Below are 22,036 nucleotides of genomic sequence, written 5' to 3' on the forward strand. Positions count from 1 at the left end.
CAAAATATCTGTGCCAGCAAAACAAAGAGCTAGCAAGTTGAAGTGCCTCAAAGGGGACAGAAATAGGGCAAGAAGGGTCAGGAACTTCCTAAGCCCATTTCAAAGCCAGTTTCTCACAAACCAATGTAACAAACGCAGGCCTGGATGACACAGGAGTAGTTTGGGATGGACACAGACACAGAAACCATGTTATCAGCTGTGAAAACCCAGTCCCAGCAGATGCACCTTCCCTCACAAGAAAGGCCTAGAGGGGTAATGGGCTCAAAGGATGCAAAGTTGACATTTACATTTGCATTATTTCCAACAAGGAGCAGATGGCAAAGGGATGCTCTATAATTTCCATCTGAACCCTAAAGAATCCATAATCTCCATTTTAGTTGGGCACTTTCAGGTCTTAAATCAGTGCTGTGTGCTGCCAGGTGACAACAGCTCCCTCCTCAAAGGCAGCTGTCTTTCAGCAGGGGATGGCTGTACAAGCAGTTAATTAGGAACCCTGACTTTCAGATATAAATTACTGTAAGATTTATAACAGCCAAAAGCAAAATCACAGCTTTTCCACTGCAGCCACAAAAAGCTGGTGAGTTCTGAAAATGCAACTTAGTACAGATGCTGGAGGTCACTTCCTAATGGGTGAGCATGGGAACCTGTACACAATTTGTAGCCTGGCATGGTGTCCACAACAGGGGTCAGGGGTTTTCCAGCAATGCTCTTGAATTCAGAAGCAGAAACAACACACAATGACCATAAACATAGCATGACAAAAACAGATATGGTCCTTAGATTTTTATTTTTTTTTGCACTAATGAAGTTGTTTATATTGCATATCAGACAGATTTGTAGGGAAAAATGTTTAGAAACATCTAGGTAAATTTCACACCTAAGTAATCATCTTTTTAATATAAGCTCCCTAAAAGAACCAAGATAAAATAGGAAAAGATCACAGAAAACATATCCTGAAACTCATTTGTCTGAATTTGAGAATACTGAACTGATACAGTGAATAAAATTAAACCCAGAAGAGGAGGAGAAAAAATGATGAGTAGCCATCCTATTTAATAGAATATCCAAACTCACAGGTCTTCTAAATCAAGATGATTTCATTAGTACAAACAAGCTTTACAATACCTGTCTCACAGGGACAAATACCATTTTTACTGCTCAGCATCTTCACTTACTGTATTTTTCCTTCTGGTTATCCAGACAAACTAAGTCATCAAAATGGAAATTTAGCAAGATGCAATCTCTTGGTGCAGGCCTTTCCAGTTGTTGGGCAGCAAGCATTCACTGTGGAGGAAAGGGTCTACCAAAGCTCACTTATGCTACATAACGGGCTGCTGACTGTAATTGCCATCTCATTGCACCATCCCATTTTGAAAACTCTCATCAAAAGGACTGAAAAACCTTCTACAGGTGAAAAAAGAGAGGCCTGGATGATAAATGGGATGGGCATGACCTTCTTAATGAGGAGGCATTTTTGACAACCCTTAACTCTTCTTGTGTATGTCTACCAACACTGTGCATTATGTGGTTTATAATATATACTGCATTCCCAAATACACAGAGCTGAAAAAAAAGTAAAAATACCTCAAAGCTTCTGACAGTACAAGATAGCTGTAGGAAAATGAAATAAGACTGATAGGAAAATAATCTCTCAGAGACTTTTGCTTACCAAGAACTGTGAAGCCAGATAGTAATGAAAGCCTAAAGACATACATACCTGCTTTGTGGTCCCCTAAGACACCACAGCACTGCCTTGATAAGGAGCACCTACTCCAGAGAGAGGGGCAACAGCATTTAAAGCATTTAAATTTAATAGGCATTACTCAAAAAGGTTGCAGGATCAGAAGTGAGAGGCAAAGTTGGCTCTGTGGATGCTTCATCCATCTGTAGCAAGCTGCAAGTCCAGCTTTCCCAGTGATGGGAGTTACCCTCTCAAAGATGGAGATGCTAACTAATAAGTGTCTTGCTCTCTAATTAGTTCAGCTGCCCATGGTCATCCTGAGAATTGAACAAAACTGAGCAGAAACTGAGACAAGCTTTGTGGAGAGACAGCCAAGAAGACCAGGCTTCTGGGTCTTTCTATGAAAAATAGTAAATGGGTCACATGTGCAGTCTGTTGACTATTCTAAGAATTGTCTTCTCTCAAATAAATACCTGCTTTTAAGGTGAAAATTTCTGCTTTTAAGGCCAAACACTGATATCCTTGTTCCAGACAAGGTGGTAGCATTGTGACAAATCTACCTTGCTTTGTACAAGGAGGCAGGCAGAGTGGGCACTGCAGATGGGGCCAGGATAGAGCAGGAGGCTCATATGATGCTCTTCTGACAAAGGCTGAAGGCTCCACAACAGACATGTGAGAGCAGCACTAACAGGGGGAGGCTGCTTGCCCATAAAGTACAAACCAAGTTATTAACAAATTTTAAAGCTGAATATGGGGGAACCGAAATATTTCTTCAAACTACACAAAGCTATAAACAAAATGGTACCAAAAGAGCTTTGAAGATACCTTGCAAAGCTAAAAAGGAGCCAAGTAATTTATGATACACCTAAAGAATGCTGAATTAAAATAGGTTAAAGAAAGATACTTTGAGAGGCAAGGTGACAAACAAGACAGGATAAAAAAATCCAAGCTTTTTAGTTCATCTACTCAGGGAACACAGGCAAGAGAAACACCCTCTTCTCCACAACATACTTTTGACATATATTATCTCAATCAAGGAAGTTCCCTTGCTTTTGTTTTAGTTTTCTTCTTATTTGATCCTCAGATTTATAAGAAAATAGTGCAATTTAGCAAATATGTCAAAGGAGTCAACTGGATCTCATGTGGCTTTAATCACCTCAGAGAAAAATGCCTGACAAGCCCCTCTCTAGCCATTTATTTAGATCGCAGATATGGCAAAGTACTGTAAGAAAAAACAGAAGAACTCTTTATAAACTGCAAAGCAAAGTTAGTTCTTGTCACGAGATTCAGAGCCTGGATATGTTTTCAGCAACCAAGGCATTAATATCCTGCTGGGAGCAGGCAGAGAGGGCAAGGATGAGGCTCTCTGGGTCTGCAGCCCGAAGCTGCCGTATACGTGACGGCCAGGGAAGAACGGGTTAGGGCAGCAAGCTGGGAAAGGAGAATGCATTTGAGGAAGCCACATCAGCTGTTTCTCCACAATTATTTTGATATGCTCAACTCATGAAAAGAAAACCCAGCAACAACCCAGCAACAAAATTAAGTAAGACAAAACAACACTTGAAAAGACCTAGGTTGCTGCACGGAGTCAATTCTCAGCAGTGGCCTGTGCAAATAAAGCTGCAAGCGATAAAGGCAAGAACTACACTTGGCAGTTCATAAAGACAAATCCCTTTTCTCAGTAAGATTGCAGGCTATAAACTGACAAAAAAATGCTATCAAGAAGATTAGAGCCTTTATTTTCCACTTAGGCTTAGACTGATAAAACAGTTTTTACAATAGTGTGCTATGCATGTGATAATACAAGATGTCTTCAAAAACAGCATATATTTCAAGCTCCCATGATGACTATATCTAGGCTCTTGACATTCAATGCTGGAAAAATCTTTAATTAACTAGGATGGCAATGCTGGTCTAAGATCACAGGCACAATGGGATTTAGTGAGTATTCTACACAATTGGATTAAAAGGGAATAAAGCACACCTCTCACTTTAGTAATATTGAATGGGTTCAGTTTGAAGATTCATATTCCAGGGAGAATGAGATAAAGGTGTGTCCACTTCATCTGAATTTATTTTTGTGTCATCCCCCTAAAAAAAGCAGACATTTTGTCAGTTAAACTGCATGAAGACATTATAATCCTGCTACCTACAGATGAAGTCTTAAGACATACGCCTATCAAATGCTACCAGTTTTCTCCACTTACCCATCCTAACACATCAGCGTGAAGAGCAGAAGACTAGAGATTAATTAAAAAAATTAAATTGGGAGGTCCCAAAATCTCAAGGTTTCTAGAAAACAGGTCCAGCTGGATTATTACTTTCCTGTACTAAGAGTTTTGACCAGCAAACTTCCCACCCTATTTATTTATTTATTTATATTAATAAAACAAGAAGCTGAGAAAATTCACAGCTACAGTTTTGTTGATTAGGATCAAGATACAGCAGAGTGCTGAGTAAATATTTTTGCACAGTGGTCATATGATATTCCTAACAGCCACTCTTCAGAAATGCTGCTTTAGATGAATGCACAAGGCGGAAATTTAACCACTTTTTACTTTTAAAAAGCTTAACAAACTTTTGTGCCCCTGATTAGATAGGTTTTACAATAACATTGGTAAATCAATATGTGTTTCAAACTCATAATTTCTCAAAGCCTTCAGGAATCACAGAGGAGTTAATTCTGGAGCTGTCTGGCTTGCTGGGGCTGTCAGTTTATAGGAAAGAGCCATGCTCCAGCCTAAAGTCTGTCAATGTGCAATTTAGAAAAAGGAAAGTACAACCTTATAGAAAAAGTTGTTATCATGGGTTATCAGGAAGGATTCTAGCCAGCATTCATTGGCTGTATCAGGAGAGTATTTTCTTCTCTTCTCAATAGATACATTTTGTCATAGATAAAATAGATTCTAAGATTATTTATGCTGTAAAAAAGGTTTTCATAGCTCTGACAAATAAATTGTTTGAAACCATCAAACTCGCTAACTTTCAAATGCATTTCCATTTAGATACAGAAATGATAAGTCCTTCATTAGAGCACCATTTTTTTGGTGACATTAGGTTAATCTTACCAATATTATTGATCTATTCAATGTTTACTTCAGCAAGCAGTCCCATGGATGTCTAAAAGCAATCTTTTGAATTGACTATGCAAAAGGAGCTCATCCACAAATGTTAAGCTTTCAGGCTTTCAAGCTGAAGTGAACTTTTCAAATATAATTTCATGTATTTCTCCAAGCTTATCATTCTTATCTCCAAATCTGTATCGTGTCCAAAGTCTGTAGATCTCTCTTGTCTCTTTCTTCATTCCACACTCCCCCAAATGTGGACCTTCTGCAAGTTGTCTCTGGCAGATGATGAGGAGACATGGCATTACCTGTCCTAACGTACTGCCACAGTACCACAGTGACAGCTGAAGAGAGGAACACGTCAGGCTGGCTGCAAAGCCAAAGAAGAATTTTCTGGTTTATTCTCACATATTTTGGACAAAGGTAGGAAAAAGACCTCAGAGAAACCTCCACTGCTTAAGAAGCTTTCTTTTGCTTCTATAATGCAAACAAGATACAGACAAGAGAATTTACAGCAGTCAGTGCAATACACTGGAAAGGGCAACTGCATTTATCATTATAATTATTAAAAATAAATGAAGGGGCAAGGTTAAAAGCAATTCACCTTTGTTTCCCACTTACTGTTTCTATTTATAGTCAGTCAAAACACGTGGAGAATACTGTTGCCACTTTGATTTTGAAGTCTAACATTGAGCTAATGCTCGTGAAAATGAGGCATATGATCAGAGCCACGCGGAGTTCGGCTTCATGTGATCCGGGATGTGCAGGACCTAAAGGCAGGCCACTAACTGAAAGAGCACTAATCAAGGAGAGCAGGGAAAAACCTGCCACAATAACAACATCACATGTTCCCTGATAATGCTTTAGTAAAAACCTCTTATAGTATACTGTGCCCTGCCTTTGCATCTAAGAAATTAAACACTCCAAGTGTTTACATAAAAAAAATTCCATCTCACTTTTTTTCTCCTACAGAAATAAAATCTAGAGACATCTGGAAAATGGGGAGGGGGACACTAATAAATTAAGTATTTCAGTTATTTTTTCCTCCCTAGGATTAATTTGATGAGGCTAGCACCTAGTAAAAAAATATGATTTTAAAACGTTATTTTATTTTGTAATTGTTGGTGTGCTAACAAAAAAGTATTCCATTTTGCAGCAGAGGAAGGATTCACCTATCAAAAGAGACTGGCTGTCAGAGATGAAAGAGAGTAAAGAAATGGAGAGAGCCATTTTAAACATATAAGACAAGACTTTCATCTCATGCTGGACCATGTGGGACAGCACTATTAACCTTGTGAAAAAATCTGACAGGAGTGAAAAAGAAAGGAAGATGAAGAAAAAAAAAGAAGGAATATGTTACTTTCAATAATTTTTCTGATCTGTACTGACACATTTCAAGAAGTCTACATTTATGCTTTTCCAGGAGTGAAACTTTTGCTATATGTCCTCTACATCTTTCTGTACCGTTGTTATGGGTTTTATGACAGTTTGTGTGTTCTTCACCCTGTTCAGGAGCTGCCTGTGGACACCTTGGGCAGAGCATGGCTGGTGAATGCATGAATGACCCCTTTGCCTGGGTCACCTGTATACCTTTCTTTCACCTCAGCAGCGTGTGCCACTGACTGCCAAGGCAGTGTTAAACATTACATAACATACACAATGTTAGACATTTGTGTAATTTGTGTAATTTCTGCCTGCAGAGCAGCTCCGCTCCAGTTCTGCAGCTACAGAAGTGAGTACTCCCAGATCCTCCTCAGTGGTCTCATCGGTGCTCAAAAAACTCCCTCTGTGGGATTCCACAGCCCCTTTTCGCAGTGCATTTCTAGTCTAAATCCTCCTTGCTCTTTGCAATTGCCTTTCTTACATTTAAGCGATTTTTTTTTTTCCTGAGAACTAAATGGATAACTTTTTATCTTGCCCTTGAGGGACACGAAAAACAATCGCTCACAATCCTTTTCTTAAGGACCCTTTCCATGTTTAAGCTCCCTGTCAGTTTTCTCTTTTCCATACCAAACCAGCCACTTCTTTCAAGTCTTCGCTTTGTGCCACAGCATACACTAACTCTCACTCGAGGTGCTCCGGCCCTTAATAGGTGGTGGCCCACAGTGGGCTCAGTCGATCTCAGCCGTGCAAGCCAGGGCGGAGGCGGTACCTTTGGTGCCTCCAGAATCTGCCGTAACACCTCCAGGAGCGATCAGTGAGGATTTCAAAGCTAGGCAAATGGCTTTGTCCCTGCCCTTTAAGGGATGCTCTCTCCGTTTCCAGCTCCCGTGCCCAGCCCGGCCGCTCCCCCCCCCCCACCTTTCTCCGGTCCACGTTCCACTTGTGCATAGGCAGCCCCGATCCCTGGGGTGCTCGGCATGGCAGAATGCTGCCCGTGAGCAAGGCGAGCTCTCCCGCACGACGCCACGGAGCGCACATTCAGTCACTGGGCTCCGTCCTTTTTTAATTAGATCATTCTGTGGAAAGGCTTTACTGCGAGCCCGGCCGAGGCGCCCCGGGGCGCTGCCCTCCCCCGGGGGCGGGGGAGCCGCTCACCTGCGCCCATCCCCGCGGCGGCGGGGCGGGGGCTGGGGCGGGGCCGCCTCTACTCCGCTCCCTCCCGCGGGGGCTCGGGCATCTCCGCGCCGGGCGCTGCGAGCGGCAGCCGCGCCGGGATGGAGGGCGCGATCCTCGCCCGGGAGCCGGCGCACACCGTGCTGCTGCTGCTGCTGCTGCTGCTGAGCCTCTTCCCCGCAGGTGGGAGCCGCGGGCGCGGGCGGGCGCGGAGCCCCGCGGGGCCGGGGTCGGCGCGGGCGGCGGCGGGGAAAACTTCGGAGCTGGCGGCCCCTTGCCCGGGGCAGCGCCGCGCCGGGGCTCGGGCGGCAGCATCGCGCCCGGCATCGCCCCGCGCTGCCCTTGCGGGACGCCCCGCCGGGGGAAATAAAGTCCTTTGTTTCCCGTGCGCGGCTATCCGGGGCTGGGAGAAGGGCCGGCAGGGAACCCCTCCACCCCCCTCCGCCTCCCCGGCCGGGCTGTTTTGACAATAAACTATCCGGGGATCAGTACAAAATGTCCCCGCCGTTAAGTGCTCGTTGAACAATGGGCAGGAACGAGCGGCCGGTCAGGTGTGGAGCGCTGCGCGGCGGGGTGCAGCCGGCCCCGGCGGGCAGGTGCGGCACCCAGCCCGGCTGGCCGCGGGACAGGGCAGCAGGGCTGCTCTGTTCGCCACTGACGGACCTGCGCCGTGAAGAAGAGGGGCGATAGGTGCCTTTCAGGCCCTCGGGGGCGTGGGTCAGCTGGTGCGAAAACTTTGGTGTGTTGTAGGTTCCCTTCCACTGGTTTTTGAGAAGGGGGTTTACTTGCTTGACCTCACAGCCCTGGAGCATAGGTGTGATGGTTTTAAATACTGCATCTGGCTGCAGGGCTGGGCAACTTCGCACATGGCTTTCAGAGCCGCCGTGCACCTCCTTGCACGGTTTGTAGGTTTAGGAGGCGTTTGGCGATGCCCAGGGGAAGGTGCTGGAAGGAGGTCGCTGATAGACTTGGGGACGAATTTGGCCCTGGGCACTGAAGTCTGAAAGGAGATAACGCGAAAGGTTCTTTCGCTGCTTATCTAAGGACGAGCTGAGGATCCAGGGAAGCGATGCACAGCGATAGGTGTTTAACGTCTGCTGCCACCACCAGAGAGGAGCCTTGCAGAGCACCCTGCCTGACACAGACTGGAGGGGCTTCTACCAGCCTCTGTCCGTGGGGGCAAATACCACTGAAACATCAGAAAACCAGCAATAGTGACGATTTACGCTTCCTCGTGGTAAAACACTTTAGTTTAGGATGAGCTAATGGTTTGTTTAGGTAACTTTTTGTGTTTGCTGCCTTTTGTTTATTGGTAATTTGAGTGTGGTGTCTGGTCATTTGGGCTTCTCTATTTAGAAGTACCCACATAAGGCTGCAAAATGCCGTGGCCACAGGAGTGGGAAAGTCTCCTACCAATGAGTTATTCCTAGAAAGAAATTTTAAAAATGTTGAAATGATTAATACCTGCCAATTTTCTTTACTTCATGTATTTATTGTCTGCAATTTAAGGTTATCCTTTATCATACAGTTAGACTGTTCTTAAGGGAAGCTTGGGAAACAGGTCACACTGGCAGCATGTCCTGGAAGACAAAGGTGCAGTTCCAGAGTTCTGGAGAAGCAAGGAGGAAACCTTTCTCATGATCCTTATTCTCCATCTGGGTTTATACACTTACTTGTGGGAGACTTCAGGGACACATCAGACAAAAACTTGTGTGAACAAAACCACACCGTGTTGTAAGAAATAACTTGCTGCTGCAAAAGACAGCTGTCCTTGGGTATGTATGTGCATCATCTGTGTATCACACAGATGTAGGAGTATTCTGGGCTAGTTTTGTGGTGCTGGGGGAGGTATCAGCGTGATGGTTTGAGTCCTGGCAGCAGCATAGGAACATCAGAAGTGACAGGACAGAGCTGACGTGCTGTTCTGGATTGCTCCAGAGCTAGTTTGACCCTGAGCTACTTTTGGTTTTGCCTCAGTGTAGACACTTGGCTGGGATGATCTCCCACAGTCCATGTTGAGACCTATCCTGTTTATCACTATGCAGATTTATAATAAGTATCTTTTTTTGGCTGTTGATCAAGAGCTTCTTCCTTTGGTTGCAAACCAGGAAGGAGGATGTAGAAAACAGCTTAATGTTGCTTCTCAAAGGGTAAACCATTCATCTTTTCTGTACATAGTCCCTTCCTACTTTTTGTTTTTCTTGCAAACTAGCCTGCTTCTATCCTTCTTTCCATTTGGGACTTGCCTTGTCCTCATTTTGATGCAATATTCTGATCTTTTTTCTCTGCTTCTCCTGTCCTCCCTCAAGGCTCACTTTGTCCCCCACCATCCAGTACTCTGGCAGAGTCTCTTGCATTTCCATCCTGTGGTCATGGAAGACTGGACATGGTTCCTTTCAGCCTCCATCCATCAATTTTATTTTTTTTTTCCAATCAGCTACAGAGTAATAGGAGACTCTCCCTGTGCCCAGAGGGAAGAATGTCTGTTTTCATGATGCTCCCTGCTACCTGTCAGCCATGAGGGAGGAAGCTTGAAGGAGGAAGATTGAATTTGATGAGGATTCTGATTGCTGTCATTCAATCACTGCCTTGACCCCCCTCAAGCCATCTGAGTATCCTGTCCTCCCTACTCCTGTTTCCATCTCTGCTCTCTCCTTCTCCTTCTCTTCCCTCCCCTGTGGCAGTGCAGAGTCTCCTGTGCAGAAATGTGGCCTAAGGCCATTGCCAGGAGCAGAATGGAAATGTCAAAGATTGCTCAATATTCAACTCTTTTTCCTTACTCTCCCTGCAAGTGCGTAAGTGATTTTTGTTCGGGCTTTATAATAAAGAATGTGACAAATTTGGCAAGAAGTGAGGCTGCCATTTACATCCTGTTGAAATACCATTCACAGAGACTGAAGGCATTTCCATGTGCTTATTTTGCCAGAGAGAGCCTCTTGTCAACAGATGACTGCAGCTGTAGTGCTGTTGGGTTGAATTGGCTCTCTGTGGGTTTTCCATCTCCCCTCAGCTCTCCCAGTGATTGTCCAAACAGTAACTCTGCTCTGCAGGTGCCTGAATTAAGCGAAGGATCCTGAGTCACCTCCAGAAGGGACGTGCTGCACCAGGATACAGGTGGAATTGGAAGGGATATGTCTTTAGCACATGTAAACATGAGCTAGGACAGATCTTGGGAGAAACATCTGAGTCATATTCCATTCAGTAGGAGGTTCTCCTAGTGAAGCTTGTCCTTTTCACTCTCTGGTCTGTTCTGAGAGACTTCTGGTATCTTTATAGTATTTGGATTTCTGTCTGAACTACAGTTTGTTGTTACTGCAAGCTATTAGATTTTTAAGGCATATCTGGAGCTGCCAAACTGAATACCAAACACTAGGCATTTGTAGTTTGAAGGACAGCTGCTTTCTAGTCTGAACAGTAAACAACCTGATGGAATCTGAAGGTAAGGAACAACAAATTCTGGATAAAACAAGAACCACACAGCATCAAAGAGTTTAAACAACATATATGTTTATCTACAATACACACTGACTGATATAATCACGTATCAGTCTTGTAGAAGAGAGGCAGTAATTGCTCAAGGTTAAGCCACTTTTCAGCTTTTATTTTTTTTCTCTGTCCATGAAGATGAATAACATTGCAGAGATCAAGTGTTCCACATTGTCTTGGTCTATGGATGTGACACATGATTTTACAGATGTTGTTTTCTTTTTCATCTAGTACAAACATCTTCCAGGATTTTGGCTCATTTCCTTAAGTCTCTTTCAGCTGTTCAGAGAATGGCTAGAGGAAATGAGGTCTGATATCCTAATGCATTGCATTTATTGTAAGTACCCTCTCACTTGAAGTACAAAGCTTTACCTTTTTAAATTTTCCGAATGTCTTTCTGACTGTTCCCGTGCGCAAGAAACAACTTGCAGATGTTTCTGGCCCGTAGAAACTCAGCTTCCCTAGTTGGGGCTTCTCAGCTGTAGCAGAGCTTAAGGTGTTCATTTTAACTTTAGGCAGAAAGGAAGAGCTGATACTGTGGAGTCTAAGGAAAGTGTGTTATATCTTTTGGTCATTTATTTAAAAAAATCAGAAGAGAATGCACACAGAAATGAGACCTTGACATAAAAGGTCAAAATCTCCTAAATTACCATTATTCTTCTATATTACTGTATTCTTTAGTATCATGCTTGGTTTTTCAGTGACTTTTAGGAAACTAGAAGATTTTTTTTTTCCAATTTTTTCCAATAGGACCCTGTTTGACAATGAATCCTGCAAACAGTCATAAATGAATGTAATTTTACGTGTGTGAGCAGTCTCCTTGGCTGGCTGCCAAACCTAATGACAACTGAAGTGTATTGTTTGTCCACTGGCCAAGATTGCTGCCGTTAGTGATAAAAGCGTAAGGAGAGTGTAAACATCTGTGTTTGAGGGGAGAATGTGACTCCTGTTTTCTAGGGGATACCAATTAGAAAGCTCAGTAAATGTTATTCTCTCAGTGGATTTCCTCTTGGGGATTATATTGATTTATTCTGAAAACACAGGTTTTTAGATTTAATGGATTTTTAATGATATTTTTCATGTTGCAAAATATTTATTTTTTTTTTTTACAGCATGTAAGGCTCTTCACTTTAACAATAAAGAGGCATGTAAATAACAGAAATGTTTCTAATGTTGCTACCATGCTATGCAACTTCTGAGCTGCTCCATAGGGATCATTTCTGGAAACTGAACTAAAATGAAGCATCACTGAGTAGCATTAGGAGCTACAAGTGGTTTTTGTCACCGGGAGGGCTGACTGCATTAAAAGATCTATAATTTTAAATGTCATCTTGGCAGTTGAATCTGTGATCATGTAACACAATCAAATATCTGATTTGGAGAAGAATTCTCCAAATACCTGACATGGAGAAGAATTCTCTGGTCAGCTAGGTGCAGGCAGTTACAAATCTAAATCATGAAGAGGATGCATGAGCTGATATAAGTTAAGAGATGAAAACTGTAGCAGGCAAATGTGAAAAGCAGAGGGATGCATCTCTTACAGGTTCTTTGGAAGCATGGCAAATGCCAGGTTACTCCTATATCTCCTATCTTTTCCTATCAGTCATTGTGTTAAGCTAGGCAGTGCTCCTCTGCTCCTACTGGGGTCACACCATGCTCCTGGTGAGGGGCCAGAAGGCTGGAGCAAGTCTCCTGTGAAGACAGGCTGAGAGAGCTGGGGCTCAGTCTGGAGAAGAGAAGGCCAGAGTGGATTTGTTTTAGAGAAAGGCACTGTGCAAAAGCCACGCAGCAAAAATAAATCAAGCTTGTTGGTTATAATGTGTCATTCAGAGCCTGCATGCTTTGAAGGGGTGGAAAATCCCAGTGAGCTGTGCAATAGAAATGTTTTGGGTGTTCATATGCCTAGGCTGTTCAGAACTAACCAGATTCCTGCTGATGGGTATGGTGAGATTTAAAACTTGCACTTGGCTCTCTTACTTAATCTGTTTTTTGTTCAGGAGTTAATGGCTGCACTGGCTGTCATACGTTGAAGGTTTTGTCTGTGGGCCTCAGGACTGGAAACTTCATTCTTTCCTGAATGAAATCTGACTTTCTCATGCATTCATCTTCTTCCTGCAGCTGGGTTTCTAAGAGACATGGCAAGCCTTAGGGAGCTCCCACAGAACTCTGTGAGTAAGGCTGGAGGAGACCTGCAGAGGTCTGGTCTGTCCCCAGCTTTCCTTTGTAGTCAGATGGAGCAGATCTCCCCACTCAGACTTTTGTTCCAACCTGCTCTAAGGCAGATTTGTGCTGCAGACTCTTCCCACCTGTTCTTTCTTGTAAATAGTTATTAAAGGTCAGAAGCTGCTTCTGATACCTAATCTCCCTTGCTGGTTGCTTAATTCCATCCTTTTATTCTCTTGGTCCTTTGGATATAAGTAACTACTCATCACCATCCTTTTTATAATATTTTGCACATCAACAATATAAACCCTTCAGCTTCACTTTTTTATGATGCACCTTTTCCAACATTTTCTGGAGTGTCTTCTGTAACTCCTTGCCCTCCTGCTCTTCTCAGCCCTCTCAGACTTGTTTCCATTTCCTCCAGAGATGATGTGTAAAATTGACATCTGACTGCAGATGAGAAATGCAGTGTTTCCAGGTTCAATAAAATAGTTACCTCCCCCTGTACTATGTGCTTCAATTTGATTCAAAGCATTGTAAATCTGATTTTAATCATGATTTAAATCAGCCAACAGTAAGCCTCATTTTAACTGTTTTGCATTTGTACTTAATCATTTTGCAAAGAAAGGTTTAACCTCCTTTATTACCATTGAGATAGAGTTTTAATTAAATATAGCCTTTGCAGTTAATGTTATACTTACTTTGATTAATCACTGTGCCTGTATTTAAGCAATTATGTGGCTTGTTATATATACACTGATCCTGATTCTTCATGTGTATGTTTTAGTATGAAAATAGAAAATGTTGGCATTTCTTGTATTAGATAATTGATTTTTACTGATGGTTTGCATTGATTACAATGAAGGAAACAAGAATTCTGAAATGTTCTTCCGTTGGATAAAAAATAGCACCACATAGAAGCCAGCCAATTCAGAAGAAAAAACTCATTGAGAAATGTTTTGAAATAAAGAATTAATGCCTGAAAGGCCTATCTGTAGTCAAGACTGATGGCTTCTAATCACTGTGGTACAAAAATTTTAGAACTAGTCCATGTCATTCTCTCCTTGTTCTTAGAGTAGCAATGGAAATAAACATTGATGGGTTTTTTTTTCAGCTCCAAATCAGTAGCTCCTCTTTGAATGGACTAGTTGAGTTGTACTGAATGAACTGAAATAAAGAAAATATTTTATCTGAACCTGGTAGGGAACTCCAGATGCCAAAGGCTGGTTTATTGCTACAGCACAACCTGCCTAAAGGTGATCTGGGACTGATTTTAATTAATCCAGTAGTTATCTTTAAAATGTTGACAGCAAATGTACAGCTTGAATAAATTTTTGCTTTTATTTTTATAATGATTAGAGGAGCTGTAAGTTTAAATTTACGTTGTTGTGTTTTCAAAATCACTGCTGAGTATTTTCACCTTTTAAAAGGAAAATGTGCATTTTTAAAATCTGTGGTTTTACTTGTCATGTAATATTTCATTATGCAGCTTAATATAGGGTATTTTTACCTGAAATGGTTCTGTTTGTATGCCTTATATACAAGTCTGTGCTAGGACCCCATCCTGAGGCATTCATTTTCTGCTGCTCAGTGGCTGCTTGATTATCTTTCTCACTTTTGATGCTTGTTTGCTATTGTCTATGTCATGGAATGCTTTCTATGTCTGGATGAGCATAACTTTTGAACTTTGGAAAGGAATTATGTTATCTTCCACAAAATAAAAGCTTCCTCCCAGTAGTGTTGGTTTTAATACAAGTTGTTAAAGTTTCCTATTCCATAGCATGTCTGACTTCCAGGTATTATACATAAAATTGCTGACTTTGCAGTAGTATTAATGTTATCATACCTAGGATTTGAGGTATGCAGCACAATAAAAGAGGTCAAATGGAAGGAGCAGAAGTAAGCCCTGTGCTTCTGGTCTCTTCCTATAAGCTAGGTATATTCAGAAGAGATGCTGAAATGGGATTCTCTGTTTAAGCAGGCACTCAGGCTACACTCACATTAAGTAGTCCTCTGTGTATCTCTCCTGGAGCAGGAAGGAGGACTGCTTTTCACTAAGCAGTTACCTATATATATACCTATATATATATATATATATGCAATGTATATGCAATTTCTGATAAGGCTTATAAGTAAACTAGAAAATAAAGTACAACTGAAGAACCAAAACTAGAAGTCAGAATTCTGTGATACTGGAGACAAAGCTCAACAGCTTAGTTATTTATCTCACTGTCAGAAGACTGGGGAAAATGAGGCTGAATTGTCAGAAGTGCATCCAGGTCTCTGTATTGAAAGCACTTCCATCTAAGACAACATCAGTGACAGATGCTGCTGGGTGTTGGTGTGATTGTCTGAGGTGAAATTTTTCACCTGAGGGTGTTCTGAAAAATGTGCCAATGACTGCCCCTGAAGCTGTCCTAGTCATAGTCTGAGAAGGTATATGCAAAGATATTTATCTAATAATACTGGGTACCTCACTAGAAAACAATTTTCTAGTTTGGTATTGTCTGTAAAACAATGCTTTTACAATAATTTGTTACCTACATCTTAATAGAAAAGTTTAAGTGTTATTTAGACAAGGGAAATCCAGCTTCTTGCGGGCTTATCAAAAATCTCTGAATAGGTACACTTAATTTATATGGACAAATGTGGAAATAGCCTAAAACCTGTCTCTTAAATGTATCCTGTGCCATGTGCCTGCATGACATGATGCAATGACTTGTATTTTGGTAACACAGCTCTATAAACACTCAATCTCATTATTAAACCTGGAATTTTTCTCATTAATCTGTCAGTTCTTTCAGTGAAGGAAAAGAGAATACAGAGTATTTTGGACATAAAAGACAGTGGTCTCTTTTCTGCAAAATTTGGTGAACATGTTAATCTGAAAGTCTTGTTTATTGCTGTAATCTTCTAGGAAAATGTACTGAACTAAATATCGAGAGAAAGTAAAAAGCAGTGTTCCTCTTTGTGGTATTTAATGTGGTCCATCATACGAGCAGCGATAACATAATTATGCAATTATTGGTATATTTTCCCCTCTGGAGGCCTTATGTAGATGATTACCAGTGCACCTTTTAATGAAATTGCTACTATTTGATAAAATTACTGCCAAGACTTGAAATAATTAGAATTCGCATTGACAAAAGTCTTATATCTCCTTCCTCAGTTGAGCCTTTTCCAAATAGGCATTAATTCAGATTGCAAAATGATTTACTGTTCTTCAGTTTTCTCATTTCTCTTCATTAAAATTACCTTTTCACTGCATTTCAGAAAACATGCTTTCAAGCCTATGTTGCTCATTACAAGGAATGTTCATTCAAAATGGAAGTTGAAAGACACTGCACCTTTTAATGTAAATGTCAGCAAAGAGAAGCGAGAAGAAAGAGCCATTAAAAGAATAGATGGGGAGCATGACAGCTGAATATGAATACACTATGCATTAATGTGCTTTTTCATTCCTTCTAATCATTCTCCATACTTACTTCATAATTTGTTTATTTATGTGTCTAACGGCTGACAAAACTAACTGTGGGAACAGCTGGTTAATAAGTAATTTTGGAAATTAGTGGAAGAAGGAAATAATTCAGTAAGAGTAAGAATCAGTCTAAATGTTATAAATCTCAATACTGACAAGTGCTGTGGCATATAGTTGCTCTTTTTTTTTTACTTTTTGCATATCTACTTGTGTGTGTACATACATATATATTTAGCTGTACTCTGTATATTTCTCTTTGAATAAGAAGTATCAGGTAGTTGTTGTAAGCACAGACCATTCTAGTTTTTAAAAAAACCAAACAACCTGGCAGGTCAGTCATGCATTGGGTTTGGTTTTATTTGTTAATACATTGCCTGTAGATTCCTTCCATGGTGGGAAGTTCAGGTATAAGAGACCATAGCACATCAATGTCATATAATGAAATTAATTAATCACCTAGTGTAGGTTGTCACACCTAGTGCTTCAAGACAAGTGACTGGGCTACTGTAGTGCACATGATATTCCTTCAAAAAACAAACCCCAAAACAACAGAAAAAGCCCCAAAGTTGTGACTTCTCAAAAAAGGAGGTTTCAGGGAGGTGCTGTACTCAGCCTTGGAAAGAAACATAGTGTTTGATCCTGCTGTAGACATTTAGTATGTGTGCTAAACCAGAATTATATTCAGCTACATGTCTGTCTTTGACAAATGGCTCTATTTGCAGAGTGAGGGATGCCTGTCAGAAAGGGCAAGCTGTTCAGCAGGCAGGAGCAATAGCCTGTTTGCATGGCTGGATTTTCCTCACCCCCAGCAAGGGAAATAAAGCCAGTGGGGAAGAGGAAGGCATGTCTCTGGCAGGTGTAGTTACTTCCCTCAGCCCCTGGCCTTGAGGGAGTGTTGCACTTGCATGCATAGGGCAGCTCTTGCATGGTTTTGGAGGTCTTGTGAGGAGCCTGCTCTGCTAAATCTGCTTCTGAAGCGAAGTGCTGTTCGCTATATCACTAATTAGTGTGACAAGACCCCCTGCAGGAGGATCTGCTGGCTTCCACCCACAAGCCAGGGATTGTCCCAGGTGCTCACGGTTATTGTGCCTGAAGATTGTGTGCATGTTTCTCTTGGAGAGTCAGATGTACAGGGTCTACAGAGCTGGCTGGATTTGTCTTCTTGCTACCTGATACTGGCTCTTCCTGATTCACCACATCTTGTTCTGAGGGGTGCATAACCTCTCTCTCCAGGTATAGCTGGGTGTCCCCTCAGTCTTCTGAGCTCTTTTCTCTGCAAGTGCCTCTTACTTGTTCTGTGAAGCGCCCTGCTGGGGCGTGAGGTGTGTCATGAGGCAGGTCCATGTCGGTGCAACCCCAGACTGTGGAGCTGAAAGGTTACCCTGGGGCCTCACTGCAAAGGGGGGGTGCCTCCCAGCCACAGCCTCTCTAGTTCCTCATGCTCATGCCTCCACAGATGATAAAGACAGCCTTTGTTTTAACCTCCTGCCACTTCCTCTCTTGGGTTTGCCATGGGTGGGAATCAGCTGGCTGGTTCCACACTTGCTCTTTGTGTGGGAGATCTTCCTTTCTCCTTGATGCTGTTGGCAGATGGAGTCAGCTCGGCTGTGCCTTTGAGTGCTGTGCTGGTGAGCTCCCGCCTCCTGCTCTCCACAGTGCCCTTCCTCTGCCCCCTTCCCTTTTGGGGTGAGGGGGCAAGCAGGGCTGGGTGGGAAGGCAGGGGGTTGCCTTCATGCAGCTGGGTAAAAGTCAAAGCGCTCATTAATCCTCTACGCTGGTCTTCTGCTTAGTAATATATAGCTTCCAAGAATCCAAAACTTCAGAGTGAGCACAAGCTAGTGAGCTCTTCATTTCTGCTTGGAAAACATGGCATTGGAGAGTCTGTTGGTCAGCAGATAGCACTGACCCTGGGAGATGGGTTAGAAACAAACCGCTTAGTTCTGCAGGGAAGAATAATCAGCCTAGACTTAAGTATGTGCCCACTGACAGATAATTTTTCAGTCTCTGAAAAGAAGTTGGGGCAGAGGAGACAATCAGCAAGGATTTGTCTTTCAGATATGCTGAGAGTCCATGATGCTCGCAGGGACAATCGCGTGTTGGGTATTACTTGGTCTATGTCTTTGAGGAAGACACTAGTGTGGGTGTTGGTGTGGATGGATTCTTTTGCTAGCCACCTTTTGTCCCACAGCCTGGCTGAAATGGGATCTCAAGTAGCTTTCAGATCAAATAATTTAAAACTGACATTTGCCACTGCTAAACTTTTCATCTAGCATAAGGGAGACTGTCTGTTTAGTGAAGTGGAACAAAACAAGTAAGCATATGATAGCATCTCTTCTTTGAAAAATCTGTGAGATTTTATACATCAGAGTAAATTCAAGTTGTTTCAGTGCAATTAACTTGCAAGTTTGACACTTTATATTTTTCCTTGGGGCATGAAATGGCAGGACAAAGAAAATGTAATTGAAAGGATCTCACATTTGTGTCCATCATAGCGAATGTCAACTGTCATAGTGGCTTTAGCAAATAAAACACAGAGTTGGAAAGGTGATATTCCTCAATTAGACCTGTGTGTAAATACTCAAGAGAAGATTGAGCAGGCTTCTGGCTAGGGCCTCTGCACTTGTATAAAAGAGATGGTTTTGCTCTTCTTTCAGACCTGCAGGGGACTTGTGTGTCTGAAAACACATTCACTTTTTCCAGCAGTGCTGGATGTGCTGAAAGAGGATATTACTTCCCTGCAAGCCATGTCTTGCTGATATCCCTGGACCATTGCATCTACAGCAGTGCCACTACTTTAACTGATAAAGCATATCTCTTGTTTCTGCTCTCTTATGTTGTTGTAGATGAAAAGCCACGGTGAGTGAGGTCTGTGTGATAGCCCTTGAAATGAAGCCAGTGCCCAGAATGCATAGGCACTGAAAACAAAAATAGTCTCTCCAATTGTATCCAATTCCCACAATCTTACACAAAAGTTGTGGACATTTTGTCACTTGAAGTTTAGCTCCTCTGTGCATTTATGATAGAAAAACGTTAACTGCTTTAGAAATCATGGTCAGGATCAGGTCGTGGTCAGGTCACTGTTTTTGTTGTGCCATGTTTGTACAGATTAAATGATGATGACTATGAAGGTTATGGACAACTGCAAGGGGAAAAGGCAGAAACTCAGAAAAGCTTGCCATTCCCTTTCAATGTGTCCCAGCCCTCGGGGAGGCAAGGTGAGGGGTTTGCCCTTGCTGAGCAGCAGTGAACCTGTTGGCAGGACACTGCCGGTCTCGTGGGCCTGGCAGAGAGGTTGGTGCTGGGTGTCAGCAGGTTGTGACCATGCTGTGAAGCCACAGTGTGCCTCTGCCCTGGGAGAGGTTTGACACAACTTGAAAGTGGAAGGGCGTGGGATAAGGCACAGGGTTTTTTGTTTTATTTTCCTTTGGAAGCAATCTGTTGTGTTATAGAGCTGCCACAAACTTCTCGTTCCTTTTAATGAAATAAGAGTTCAAAGAGGAAGCAGCTACAGAGAGACTAACCTGTTGGCCTAAGGTTGTGCAGGAAATCTGTGGCAGAACTGGGAATAAAATACACAGTGCTTGACTCTTCGTCTTATTCCATGGCAGTCCCACATCCTTCATTTGCTTGGCAGCTGGAGATGGCTTCCAGTTGCTTGCAAGCTTGATGTGGACTTGCCCCTGATGTGCTGTTCTATGCTATAGCAGTGTTGTCTGAGGCTGAAAAACTCCAGCATAAACTGTATTTTTTTCTCAGGATGGTTCACTCCTTAGCCAGAGCTTTTGTTGTTCGCACATCCCTTAATTGTTACAGGAGCATTCTGCTGTCCTTAATCACATCCCTGCAATTTGACCTGCATTTCCTATCAGTATTATCTAGAGCTGTTTGATTTTCTAATTCCTCCAGCCTGGTTTTCCAGATGTTACTTCTGCATGCAGAATTCACAACTGCTGTACTCCTCCTCTTTCCTACCTCTCCCTCCATTTTTAATATATTCTCTTTTTCAGTTACACAGCCTTGTTCTCAAGTGATCCCAGCATTGTAGTTTGTAACTCAAGCTTGTTATGTTACAAGGAGAAGTTAGGGTCGTGGAAGTGAAGCTCTTCAGCTGTAGGACTCAAATTTAGTACATCCAAAATGGAGCTTGGTCTGTCCAACTCTGAGCTTACTAGTTTGTTTTAGTTTTTGTTTTGTTTTTTTTTGAACTTGTAACTTATTTGCCATTATCAGTGTATTTTTGTTAGCACATAACTACCCCCTCTAGTTACCCTTGAGGACAACTCGAGAGGGTCATCCAGAATCCTCGTGTGGTACTCTGGCTGTGCAGTGTGTGGGGAATGTTGAATGCATCACAGTGGGATCCACAGTCTGTGATCAATAGTGGGATCATCTGCCCCACTTGAGACCACAGACTCGTTTGGGCAGAAGACAGGTTTTCTCTCTTCTCCTTGCCCTGAGTTGTTCCCATGGTCAGGTGGGCTTCACTGAGGTGGGGACACTCAGCTGAATATTGAAGTAGTACTCCATCTCCTTTTCAAAGGTGTAAAGAGGTGGCGAGAAGGTAGAGGCATGCCCAGGTGTGGGGTAGATAACAAAGTAAGGATGCATACCCACACCTGGAAAACTTCAGTGGGGACATAGCAGTGGGTTCCTCCATCCCATTGCTCAGAAAGTTTACAGTCCTGCTAATGACTGGTAAAGCCATGATCCCACCTGGACCGCACACAGAGCTCGGGGAGGAGACAGCAGACATTGTGTCCCGCAGGGCTGGCACTTGGAGATCCCTTTCTATCTTTAGCATAGATACTGCCAACACAGCTGATTCCTGAATTATGAGTCTTGGTGTCGTGGCTGTGATTACATGGTTGATGTTACTGGAGTCCCCAGGAGCAATAGTGGGCCTGGAAAGAGCCCTGTCACTCGGGTGCCATACAAATGGAGCAGTCTCAGACATGAGCCTGAGAAAAGATGAGGAGAGAGCAGATGGACACATGCTATGGGGATTAGTGCACTGGATTACAAGTTGTTAGTTAAACGCTCAGATTTCTGTCACTTAATTATTCCTCCAAAAAGAAGATACAAAGTCATTCTCATCTTTCTAAAACCATTTTAATTTTCTTTTTAAAGACAGATGATGTTTTGGTGCACGATACAAAGCAAATCTAATAGTCATTGTGTTTACAACCGGTTGTCCCTATGCTATCATAGTTTTTTTGAAGAGACATAATTTTCAGAAAGCAAGAGAAAAAAACCCTTTACACTTTGGGAATCCTTATCACAAGACATTATTCAATTTGTAAATTGTTTTGCTGAGAATTCATAGGCTGCGTAAAAGGAATCATAATAAAATAATCTCAAAATATGAGTGATTCTTCACTACATTGTGTTTGTTTCCTCATTTTATTTTTCCAGCTCTGCTACATAACCTATTTCTTGTGCCTCTGGACAGCTCAGGCTTTGCTGTGTTGTTTACTACCTTTAAAAACTTGCCAATAACTTGCTAGATAGTCCTGTAGTAAGTGTTGCAAAAATCTGAACTCCTAACCAGAATGGATAGGATGAGACCTAGGGGAAGGAGTAGGTAAGAGTCATAAACGTTCCTTAAAA

At 42.4% G+C, this 22,036-nt stretch overlaps 1 protein-coding gene across 1 annotated transcript in view; it reads left to right on the top strand.

Moving 5' to 3' along the window:
- Positions 1–7,288: 7,288 nt before the first annotated feature.
- Positions 7,289–22,036, top strand: part of KIT (KIT proto-oncogene, receptor tyrosine kinase) — a 54,319-nt gene continuing 39,571 nt past the window's right edge. The window contains exon 1 of the mRNA XM_086888440.1: positions 7,289–7,485. Coding sequence (XP_086744566.1) covers positions 7,404–7,485 — 82 coding nt within the window. The 5' untranslated portion in view covers positions 7,289–7,403. The remainder of the gene's footprint in view (positions 7,486–22,036) is intronic.

The sequence above is a fragment of the Cyanistes caeruleus genome, chromosome 5, assembly GCF_971803275.1.
Source record: "Cyanistes caeruleus chromosome 5, bCyaCae1.hap1.1, whole genome shotgun sequence".
Lineage (NCBI taxonomy): Eukaryota > Metazoa > Chordata > Aves > Passeriformes > Paridae > Cyanistes > Cyanistes caeruleus.